This window comes from Lipophrys pholis, assembly GCF_963383615.2.
Source record: "Lipophrys pholis genome assembly, chromosome: 18".
Taxonomy (NCBI): domain Eukaryota; kingdom Metazoa; phylum Chordata; class Actinopteri; order Blenniiformes; family Blenniidae; genus Lipophrys; species Lipophrys pholis.
In genome coordinates, this window is record NC_137646.1 from 9902778 (window position 1) to 9915433 (window position 12656).

General features: G+C 42.2%; 1 protein-coding gene across 3 annotated transcripts in view; it reads right to left on the reverse strand.

Annotated features, from left to right (window-relative positions):
- The window catches only part of rce1a (Ras converting CAAX endopeptidase 1a), a 30240-nt gene extending 18051 nt beyond the window's left edge, over positions 1-12189 (reverse strand). For 2 of the 3 annotated variants that reach the window (XM_080486346.1, XM_080486344.1), the window contains exons 1-3: positions 11867-12179; positions 1544-1646; positions 1375-1458 (exon numbers count right to left, since the gene is read on the reverse strand). In XM_080486346.1, coding sequence (XP_080342472.1) covers positions 1375-1458; positions 1544-1646; positions 11867-12015 — 336 coding nt within the window. In that variant the 5' untranslated portion in view covers positions 12016-12179. Of the gene's footprint in view, positions 1-1374; positions 1459-1543; positions 1647-11866 lie in introns of all 3 variants that reach the window. The other variant, XM_080486345.1, reaches the window with a different exon arrangement.
- Positions 12190-12656: the final 467 nt, after the last annotated feature.

Here is a 12656-nt window from a genome sequence, read left to right on the forward strand (position 1 = left end):
GAATGAACACATTACCACCAACCATCCTCTAGTGACCATTAATGTTGTCATTACATTTGAGAAGATTTGGATGAAAAGTTTTCAGGATTCATCAATTCTCTGGACATTCGCACCATAGACAGATGGACAGATGTGCCACTGGCAGAGATTACACATCTAGTATCAGGAAATAGCACTATCGGCACCATCAGGCAAAGCCATGTTCTCGAAGAACATGTGCGAGCATTTTGAACCTGTTGTTACTCCATCATAGTTTATCTCTAATAAGTTTTATTCACCATCTATTGTATTTAGTCGCCTATGTTCACATTTATTTATGTAGTTAAACTCTATTAACATTTCAGTGCAAATATTAGGGGGGCGAGAGGGTCCATATTCCGCAGCGGAAAATAGACCCCGGGGTCAATATTCTATGGGGGTCCATTTACAATCTTACACCGCCCGTAAAAGCCTCCAATCTGGCCCCACAAACACCAAGCAAAGTGTTAATATAGGATTTATAGCAGGGATTTTTATATTTCACTGTATTTTGCAGCAGAATGTTTAATTAAAATTCACTATGTTGAGATTGTAATCATTTTCAATAGTAATTGTGTGATCTTGTAAAATTGACAGTTTCATCATGTACACTGCGCCACAACAAATAAAAAACTTTCAAGGGTAAATTTAAAGGTTATTAAAGCAATATTTTACCAGTCTGGTCCACTCAGGATGAAACTGGACTGTATGTGGCTCCTGAAGTTAAATAACATTTTTGTATACATCTTTGTTCATATCATATTCATGTATATATATTGTATACAACTTTATATTTGTTCAGTTATGTGCTTTTATACAAGTATGTTTCTTTTGTAGCATATTATTTGGAGTTTGGTTCGTTAAAAATCAACTGGTCTTGAAATTTCTGTAGTTGTTAGTAGTCCACAATGCATTAGAATGAACTATTTGACATTTGAGGTCTATGTTTTCCAAAATTTCCAGGCGTTTGTGAGGGGGGGGGGCTATTTTTATTTAGATATACTTGTTGTTATGATTGTATAGTAATATGACAAGCAGTGGTTGCTGGGCAAATGCTTCAAGTACTAAGGCACACACACACACACACACACACACACACACACACACACACACACACACACACACACACACACACACACACACACACACACACACACACACACACACACACACACACACACACACACACACACACACACACACACACACACACACACACACACACACACACACACACACACACACACACACACACAAAATGTATGCTTTTCAAGATTGCCTGTTGCTGGCCATAGAGAACCCAGCTAGATTTGAACTGTGAGTTTGACACGCCTGTTATAAAAGAATGTGTCTTACCATCGTGAGGAGCAGAGGAAGTACGATGGCAGGAATGAGGCCTTCGAACCGGATCCCCATGAGAGCCAGCAGGGATGAGGCAGTCTGAGACACAGGACACACAGACAGAGACAGATAAAGACAACTGGGCAGAAGGGTAGTCCTGGTGGTATCAGTACTATGAACTCACCTTCACTCCTGTAAATTCCCTCCATGTCCACACAAAGAGAGGCGACAGGCCAGACACGATGAGGACGCTGGTGAAGCGTCTCTTTATTACAGCAGGGTGGTCCCTGAGGACAAAAACCACACATCCAGAACTTTTCTAATTAATGCTAGGACAGAAATATTGGTACATTTAATAATGCTTCAGTTTTACTTTTTCTAAAAACCCTTTTTTCAGATAAAAGCTGCTTTCTTTCATTCCAGCTACAAAAAAGCTGCTCCTGCCAGATGTTTAGTAAAGCTGGATAACAATTGCAATATGTCAAAATATAACTAGAATCTCCTTGAAATAAATCCTGTCACGAGAATCTTCGCAACACACAAGATGGTTTTGGTTTCTTTTAAGGACTAGTCTTATTTCTCATTTAGACTTCTTTTAGGACTGGATTTAGACTCATTATAGGACTTGGTTTAAGCCAGTTTTAGGACTGGATTAAGAGCTGTTTTACAACTGGATTTAGAACTTTTGGGGATGGATTTAGGGAGCGTTATCAGGGTTCTTTTAGGGTGTGCAATATGGCGATATTAGATCGTGAAGGATTAGAACGTGTTGACAATCTGACATAGCAGAGAGATCGTAGAATCGTCTGTAGAACACATTTTATATGTTTCCGTTCTATGCTGTGCAGCAGCACTGCAGCATAGAACTAAAACATAGAGAACACTCAACATTTTGCAGTTCTATACTGACATATCAGATGTTTCACGTGTACCGGACCAACCAATCATAGCGAATTACAAGCATGTCTGTTTTGGTTGTGTAGCAAGGAAGCGTGGCTGAAGGCGAAATGGGGAAGTTGGTCCTGAAAGGAAACTGCACGGCCATTGTGTGGAATGGTTTGGACTTTTTTAGGATAACAAAACAACAACAACAACAATCGTGATTTGTCCGTGGCTGCGTTGCACAGACACAATTCAAATATAATCTGCCTAATCTACCGCTTTCCTTTTAGGAGAGAAAAACTGTCAGATGTCTGAGCAGTATGTTTTAAAGGAGACATATCATGCTTTTAAATCCTTCCTTTTTACATATAAATCATACAGTTGTGGTCTATATAAAGCGGAACTCCAATGCTTGGGTCTGAATTCCTCATTATTATAGCTCCACAGGCCCCTTTTCTACCCCTTTTCTGATGTGCTTCTGAGAGCAACTCGTTTTGGGGCGGTCTCTTCAAATGCAAATGAGACACTTCATACCCCGCCTCCTCTCCAGGTTGCAGAGGTGACACTCGGTTCAACTCCACCCTGTTCGGCCATCTTTGTAGTTTGATAGAACAGATACAATTATCTAGCGGCGCAGAAACTTTATATTCACACATTATCTACAAAATGTCAACAACGGAAGATTTGTCCATCCAGCCATACATGTTCGAGCCAGAGTCGGACCCGGCGGAGCGAGATGAAAATGACGATGATGCACCTGCAGAACAACGTCTTCATATGGATGTAACGCAATGGTGTGTTACTATATTTACACTAACTTCTCCATCCATGCCCACTACTACAATACTGCCTGTATTACAACGACTATTTAACACGGAAGTTACATTATAATCTAAAACGAGCACACAGCGCTAACATATGAAGACGGTGCAACTGCTAATTTTGTGTCTTATTATCACACTTTTTAGCGTTATATACAGCTTACCGAAGTGCTCTGTTCGTCGTCTCCATAGATAGAAGGAACTGACCGCTCAATCAGACGAAGTCTTTCGGCAAATCCTTCTTTATACTGGCGGAGGTTGCTGAAGCAGTCATCCTTGAAGTGATTCGCGCACACAAAAATGACCTTACCCACAGATGTGGGTACATTTCTGTGAAAAATAAAACTCAACCAGGCACTTCGAAAAGGTTCTGATGCTGGGAGACGGTGTAACGAAGCTTGTGGGTTACTACATCCAACAACCGAACATTTCGACTTATCCTCTCGTAACTTCGGTTGGACTACAAAATCGCAGCGAGAAACAAAAATGGCGGATTGCTCGAAGTGTCGATGTCCTAATTTGGCAGTTCCGCTGCGAATACTGTGACGTCATTGTTCAAAAAACGTAATAGAGAATAGAAAAATCGAAACCGATCGCAAAATATGACCAAAACAGAATATAAAGATATCAACGGAGCACCTGAAGAGACTACTTTGAACTTTTCTGTACTTCTAAACACTCTAAATATACAACAAAATGCATTTAAGGGCTAAAAAAGTAGATTTAGCATGATATGTCCCCTTTAAAGCTGTTGGATTTTGAATAATTCGGTTCTTGACAATGGAGTTTAATTGTTTAAATCGCTACACTTTAAGAGAAAATGTAAGATGAAGAGGTCAATGGTAGTTCAGTTATGTGAGCAGATGTGACCGATTCTACATGTGGGAACTGTGTAGTCTAGTGTAATAGAATACAAGTATCTGTCTTTGTTATATTTCCAAAAGTATAATTTTATAATCACGATTGTACATTATATATATATCACACATGATATATAATTATATTATTTTGAAAAATGTGCAATGTATTCATACTTTTTCAATAGATTTTAGCCTTAATATAACAGTGCTAACAAATATTATTTATTAATGGAGATGGGGTGGTATTTAATGAGTTATACTTCTTTTTGGGCATCCAAAATTATTATTTTTTACTGTTACTAAGTCAATGTTTGATTGGTTAAACATCTTTGGTTCATTGATGTGCACTGTTGATTTTGATATTTCATTTTTTTTTTTTTTTTTTTGTGCTACATATATTATTTGCAGTTATCACACTGATCCAAATATTTTCCAACTGTTTTTGGATTAAACCAGCCTGAGCAGCTCTATCTAGACAGCAACGTGAAGCAGGAACATGAATTAACAAAGAGGCGACAACAAAAGAGGAACATGACCTCCAAAGTTTGAGCAAATGATGATAGAGAACAAGCAACTTCAGAAGCACCTTTCGTGAGGAGTGGAAGTGTGTGTGTGTGTGTGTGTGTGTGTGTGTGTGTGTGTGTGTGTGTGTGTGTGTGTGTGTGTGTGTGTGTGTGTGTGTGTGTGTGTGTGTGTGTGTGTGTGTGTGTGCGTGTGGTTTGTCCACTGGGTGGGACCGGAACTGCTGTGGGGGGACCCGTGGCAAGACCCCAGGGTCCGAGGCCATCGGGCCAGGACACCGCCACTCCGGCAGACGGAAGCCCCCCAGGCCCGGGGGGACCCCAGCGAACCACCACAGAGAGCCACGTCCCCGCCCAAAAAGCACCCGACGGAGAATGCAGAGAGGAATCCCCCCCAGGCAAGAGGGGCCCACAAGAGAAGGATAAAGGGCACAGGGCCCCAGGCCCCGACCCAAGCCGCCAAGCCGAGAAAAGGCCGGAGCAGGGCCCCCGGGCCGAGCGGGTCGAGAGCCCCCCCAACCCTGGCGGCGAGTCCCGCCGCACCCCCGGGAACAGGCCCACCCACCGCCCCCCCCCCCCCAACCCGGCAAGGCAGAGACGGCCCCAGCCGCCGCGCCCCGGACCAGCCCCGCCCCCAGACCCAGGAAAGCGAAGGCCGGCGCAGGCCCCGGTCGGAGGACAGTCAACTCTACACCCCCAGGAGCCTCATATCCCACCCGCCCCATGACCCTCCCCCCCGATTTTAATTGAAATACCCAACCCCTGACCCACCCCCCACAGACACCCACCCCTGACGCAGATGCAGACGCACACACACACACACACACACACACACACACACACACACACTCGGGACGGTGGGGGAGTGATGACTTTCGCCCCCCCAGGCCGCCGGCCGGGCCCCCATCCGGCCACCGCGGTGTCCCAACCTCCACTAATCCAACAGCAAATGGAGAAGGAGCACCGCGCCCCAGCCCCCCCACGAGCGCCATGCCCGAGGGAGCGCGCCCCCCGCATCCCAGCCGCACTCACCCCGGGCCGGGGCGGGACCCCAGCGGGAGGTGCTGGGGGGAGCCACGTCTCCCGCCCTTCCCCTGCCCTATATGTGTGTTGGATGTATGTAAGGGTGTGTCTTTGTGTTTTGAAGAGGTGGATGCAATGTGTGTGTCTATGGTGCGGTTTAAAATTGGGGGGTAGCGGGGATATTTCAAATTGAGCATATTTAGAATAAAAATGTAATGAAATGAAATAACCTCAGTTACTTAAGTTTGCATTTTTATTTGACTCTTTTCTATAACCCATTTAGTGTTTTGGTATACTTAAATTCTGTTTAAACAACTGCTTTTAATAATATTTTGTAAAACTGCCTTAGTTTATAGCAGTTATTTGTATTTTTTCCATTTGAAATAAGTCTTAAGAATTATTTAAATAATAAACATAATTTTAATAATATCAGAGCAGACCAGTGTATATCAATAAATCTCACCAGACACAGAAACAGTCTCCACGTGCTTGGGTTTCACAATATTCGTACAAATCACTGAGTATCAGGAAGAAAACAACAAAACACCAACAAACTTTGGACTTACTGATAGCGTTTTGAAAGTAACTGAGAAAGCTTCAACATTTTTGTGTAATTATGGAACAAAAAAATTATGAAATTTCAACTTTGAGACCATCACATGAAAACTTGTCATGACACGGGTAGAATAATGCTTGTAAAGTCGATGTTATATAGATGTCCTGTCTAAACATATTCCCTTACAAAGAGTTTTTAAGGTTAGCTATCTCGGGGTATATGCAGGAATCCTGAGGTTAATTTCACTACCTTTTTAAGACTTTTTTAAAAACCTTTCAAAAGAAATTAAGATCTCATCGCCACTTTAAGTTGTTGTTAGCAACACATCTTTCACAGTTGGAGTTTACAATTTAACAGAAATTAGGTAAGCTGAGAAGGAAAAAAAACCTCAAAAGAATGAATTAAACTAACGGCAGGTTTATTGACGTTCCCCTCAGTCACATGTAACAACAGTTATTCAATGAAATGGACTGAATTGGAGAATTAAATTCTTGTGCATACTATAGAATTAATGACGAGTTTTAGACAAAAAATTAATTGTAGTATCATACATTAACTGGTATTATTCAGTGATTAGATTACACCAATAAAAAGACACAAAACTGATGCATGACAGAGTCCAGTAATATAGAACACAAACTGACAAAATGTGTATCAAGTTTGTCACTAAAATATTTTGAAAACAAGTATTTGAAGCACAATTCATGAGCATTCAAATGTTCTTATTGTTCTTATTTCAGGTGTCTGATCGAGGGACAGCTTCAGGAACTTGCTCATCTACATTGCAGTAGGGAGGCGCCGATCCATGTTTTTTCACTTCCGATCCCATCCCGATACCCAAATTTGTATATCTGCTGATACGATTCTGATAGCAGAGCTCTGTTTGCTTTAATATTATTATTATCATTATTGTTGACTTTAAATGAGGTTGTAATAAACTCCTCTCTACAGTAAAGTATGAAATGTACTAATATATACATTTATTCTCTCAAAAGACAACTTGAGGTTAGTATAAGGTCAGAAAAGGAAGCAGGACAAACTATTTTTGTTCCATTTAGACCAGTCATTCTCAAAGTGTGGTACGCGTACCACCAGTGGTACTTGGGGCTCCCTCTAGTGGTACGCCAAAGGATCACTGAAATAAATATAAATGCGCTGACATCAACAGTTATTCACAGTAGCAGGCAAGAATTGATGGACAGAGGTGGGGGCTTTTAACCCTTTGGGCCCTAAAGCTCATTTTGACTGTTTTCACTGCTGTTGCTTTTACGTTCATATCTCACTATATAAAGGGTTTTTCTTGAAAATTTGGTACCGGCGCGTGAACTAATCAGTTGCGGGGTGACCAACTGTGCCAGTCGGCGTTGTCATGCCCACCTGATGGTGGGCACAGGTGGGCATCTCCGCCTATACAGCTCCGGACAACGTTTCTGAACATGAATTTCCAAGAATTCCTCCACTGTACCATGAATAACGACATATTCAATCAAGTTCTTATAAAAAAAAATGTTTTTATGTGAAAACTGTTATTCAGCGGTGCTTTCTGTGGACTGGCCCCAACAAAAGGACCTCATTTCTGGGTTTGCATCACGGCAACGCACGGTAGAGCATTTATACCCGTAACTTAGTCTGTACTGCACCTGAAAACACGAGATTTAGCCAGCTCTGTGAGAAAAGGCCAATCTAAGCTGATTCTTGTGAAAAAAGTTAAGTATTTTGTGTGTAAAATGACTTTTCACGTTGAGTCCCGCAGGTTAGCGGGTCGCTAAGCGTAGCATTACGGGCGATCGTGATACGAAGTGCTGCCACTGCCGTAACGCTGCCCGCTGATTACTAATATGGATGAATTGGACGATCGAAGAGGAGTTGCTTCGATCGCTTTGAAAGCCGTTATCTACTTCATAATGTTTATCGTCTGAAATACTCAGTCCGTGAATAAAACATAATTTCCTGAAATGTCAGCCATGTTTCATTTTTGATTGGGACTATTTTCAGGGAGTTTGCGCAGAGTATGACGCAGCTTCACGGAGGTGTGAATCCCCTTCTACGGCGGAGGAGCTGCTGTTCGCTGTTTTGATGCCGTGGTCAGCGCTGTTCTCCTCGGGGAGCTGGCTGTGACGTCTGGCGGCAGAGCGACCGCCTCGCTGTACAACAGCATTGCAAACATCCACGTCGATGCTTTGAGCGTAAAATCCGTCCAAACAGCGACATGTTGTCATGAAACGTTGGATAGCACAAAGCTACTTCCCTAGCCTGCTGGCTGGCACAGTGAGGCTTCATGGATCAGAAATCTCCGCAGGTTGGTTCGGAAATTACTTCTTGTCTGTTTTTGCGCCGGAATATTCGCTGTGACGTGATGACGTCGCATCAGTATGCACGCGGCCCCGAGGCGATCGAACTCTGAGAACGCAACCGAGTCAAAGCGTATACAATTTAAACCTGATAGAGTCGCGATTAAGACATTTAAGGGCCTTAATTTTCCCACAATTGATTTATCAACTTTAAATACTTTAAGACCCCGCGGACACCCTGTATCTCCATATGCTTGGCTATTTATGCTATCCGCTATAACATTTAGTTATTTTTAAATTGCTTTTGAAACTTTTCTGAAGGTTCCTGCTATACCAGTTGGAACTTCCAAGTTTCATAACACTGAGAGGTATTTTCAAAAGATATGGCTAAATTATGTCAATTCACATATATTTTACATCCACAGTAATAAAACAAACAAACAAAAAAACCTTCCAAATGCAAACAGATGCTCAGCTCTGAGAATGCATAACCCACTTTTATTTCTTTGGTTTCACGTGTCATAATTTGTGGAATAAATATTATCTGTGTCGTAAGTGCATGTTACATGGACTTTGGTATTTGTTGTTGTAGATGTTCTTGAACCATGAAAATGCACACAGACATATCACATAGCATTCCCAACAATATTACCCACAACACAAACTTTCCCTGCTAAAGTAGCCACAACAACCACAAATGTTACACAACATGGAACACCTGCAGCCTCATGTGGCCCAACACTTTTGTACGAGCCATGTGAAGATAACTCCTGATGAAGAGTTAGGAAAACTACTGTCTGAAACAGGGTTCAGCATCTTGATGTGGCCTTGGGCAAATTTAATTGGGGGTGGAGGGTTGTGGAGGGGGGTGTCAGAGTTCTCCCTTGCACCCACAAGAGGGCGCAAGGATATGATGCTGGTTAAGCTAATGGCTGACCAACTCTGGTGGCTAAGCTAACTCAGACATTGTTCACACTGCAGATCTTGATGCTCAATTCCTATTTCTTCCGAAGATCCAATTTTTTTGCTCACTACACGGCACTACATTTAAAATGTGACCTTCATTGGACTGCAGTGTGAGCGTTATTAGACCCCAAAGTGACCCACATGTGCAGAAGAAGGTATGACATCACATCGAGCACGTTGCATACAGAAGTAAATATGCTAAACAGATCAGAACGTATAGATACATTTTCAAGTGGTTCAATGAACCAACAAAATCTAGATAAAATTACACGGGAAAGAAGGAGATTGAGAAAAAAGAGCACAATTTCCACGATGGCCTTCTGTGGAGCAGCAGCTGCTCACGTTGTATAGAGGAATAAGTGGATGAAGAGTTGGTGCTAGGTATGACTAGGCCTGTCATGATAACAAATTTTGCTGGACAATAAATTGTACCTAAAATTATTGCGATAAATGATAATATTGCCGTTTGATACCATTTTTCCACTAATATAATGGTATAATAATGCAAGTATACCCTTTTAAAGATAAATAAACTTTTATTTCTTAAGAATATTTAAAATTGAATTGTATTATGAAAAAAAAGACATTGTAAATATCCAAAGTAAATAATCAAAACAACCTCTTTCTCTCTCCCCTCATTTCTCCCTCTACTCCTCACGGGGCCCTCATGCTGCTCTCAGGTGTGCCAGGTGCCCCGCCTCCCCACACAAGAGTGATTGACAGGCAGTGTTGGGAAAGTTCAGTTTCTACATGAACCAGTTCAAAGTTCAGTTCACAAATTTTAATATAAACTAGTTCAGTTCATAGTTCTAAATTCATAGTTCCAAAAATGAACTAGTTCATAATTCTTTGTTTTTTAATATGTTGCTGCGAGCTTGGGATTTACGTGATGCACATGAATGCATCACCAACTATCTGCAGCATGACACCTGTTAACCCTTAAAAAGCCAATCATCCGCAGCGGGTTCAAATCAAGTAAAAAAAAAAAAAAGTAGCGGCTTGTTGTCCGGAAAGTACGGTAACTATACGAAGATGAAGTATTAATCGTGGAGACAGAGTCTGAGGTAGTGCTGCTGTCTTCCATTTGTTTTTGTCGTGATGCTTCACATTTTGTTGACGTTATGCGGCAGTGCGACGCTGGTGGCTGCGGTTGCCAGACTGGCTGTTTTCCCCCTGCACGTTAAGGCCCGTTTACAGTGTGCCTTACCGGGTTTTCCACTGAAAGGCTCAGAAATCTGGCAACTCTCTAACATTAAACTGAGAGAGTGCCGCTCACTAACACCAGAATGAGCACCGCTCACAGTGACGTCTTCGGTAAATGAAAAATTATCGAGCCTGGCAAATTTATCGAGCTCATTTGTAATTATCGTGCAATTAATTGATTTATTGATTATCGCGACAGGCCAAGGTGTGGCAGGATTATGACGCGAGAAAACAGGATTTGAATGTGAATAAAATAAGATCCTAATCTGAAAACATTAAACCTGCAACTGAAAAAATAACACCTCCATTTCAGAAAATATATTTAAGAGTGAAAAATGAAAAATAAGGATTTTATCAAAAGAATTCCAGAGCTGAATCAAACTTACATGTAAAGTGAAAAAACTTTTCATTCACCTATTTTTATTTTTAATACAGTGTTTTTAATTTTTCAAAATTGAAGCTCAAACCTTAAACATTCAGTTTCAAAATATTTTTTTTATAACACTTTTTTTTTCAAATGAACAAACCTTTTGACCTGGATCGAGCTCCATACGCCCTCCCATGGCCCGACATACTAACTACATCATTGTCAGTGTGTCCTGCTGCAGTGTTAAAAGCACTCCTTTTGTTTAAAGGATTGGGTGTTGTCATGTAAACGAGGCCTAAAAGACATCAGATACATATCCGCTTTGGTACCACATATAATCGAGGCCTGGGTGTTGGGGACGCAATCTCAATTTCCGGGACAGTGGGAATGAGATTAAAACGCTGTGCGTCCTGGACAGAATGGGACAGGTGGTTTTGGAGGAGGTGGACAGGTCAGTGGATGGTGTTATTGCCCCATGAAACAGGTATCTCCGATTTTCAAAATCATTTATCAGGCTAGATTTTATTTCTGGTGGGCCAATTTTGGCCCGCGGGCGTTACCTGCCGATCATTAGTCGAAGTGGACTCCTCCCCAAAAAGCATAAATGTTTTCTGCTATTTTTGTGTTTATGGCTTTTCTCCTCACATTTTTCATGGCGTTATCATGGCACGAGACCTTAGCATAGACAACTATATCTGTCTCTACTAAAAGCTTAAATTAAATGTTCAACGTGAGACCTGATCAACTTTTCCTCTCACTCCAAATCTGAACACAAAGTTTAATGTAGCTGTCGGTAGTTTTTTTTTGTGTGGAAATAAAAGTGCATATAAAGAAAAACACAGCGATCACGCGGCGGGGTCTGATGACGTATTATCCTCAGAATGCAGTCTGCCGGGCCATAGTCCTCAGATCGTGAACCCCAGATTAACGCTATCAGCTCCTCGGGAGCAGCCTAAGGACCCGGGGCGGGAGAGCGGACTCCCTGGTGGCCCACTGGAGCGGCGCTGTGTGGCTCACCTCGGTAGCTCGCTCCTCCACACGTACAGGCTGCCAACATACGAGCACGCCAGCAGCAGGCAGCAGACCACAGACACGCAACATAGCCCGCCGCCCTGCGGCGCCCGCTCGGACCGCAGCTCCGCCGAGAAATCCTCCGCCGCCGCCATAAGTCTGAAGCAAACAGCTGCGGTGCGCCGGGCCGGCTGCAGCACCGTCTAACGGGATGAGCTCTCCGCCGACATCAGCGCCCCGGCACCACTGTAATCCCCTCTCACATGAAGGGCTAACGGAGCTAGCCGCGCTGCTAATGTTTTCTTCTTCTTTTCCTTCCTCCTCCTTTTAGTCTCCTCGTTTTTCGGACTTGTCGCTCTGCTGCTCTCCAGCGGCGAAGCTTCGAAATTAGAGTTTTTGTTGCTTAAATACGTTTATCAGACAAAAAATAAAAAATTAAGATATATTTTTAAAAAAGTAAGACAAATGTCTGTAATAATACATTTGAAATTAACAAAAAAAATCACAAGGGTTATTAATTGTCGTATGAATAATAATATAAACAACAAAGTGCAACAAAAAAAAATTTCAATATTCAAATGTACTTTCCTAGCTGATTATATGTCAAACATTATTAAACCTTTAACTATTTCCAATGGGAATGTCAAACACACAGCCAGAGGGTGAGATTTGTCATTGGCAGACATTTGGAGTTGTGCTTATTTGGACCTTTTGTGACCTCTGATATACAGTGAAACAACTTAGAGCAGGGGTCCTCAGTTCCGGGCCTCGAGGGCTGGTGTCCTGCACGTTTTAG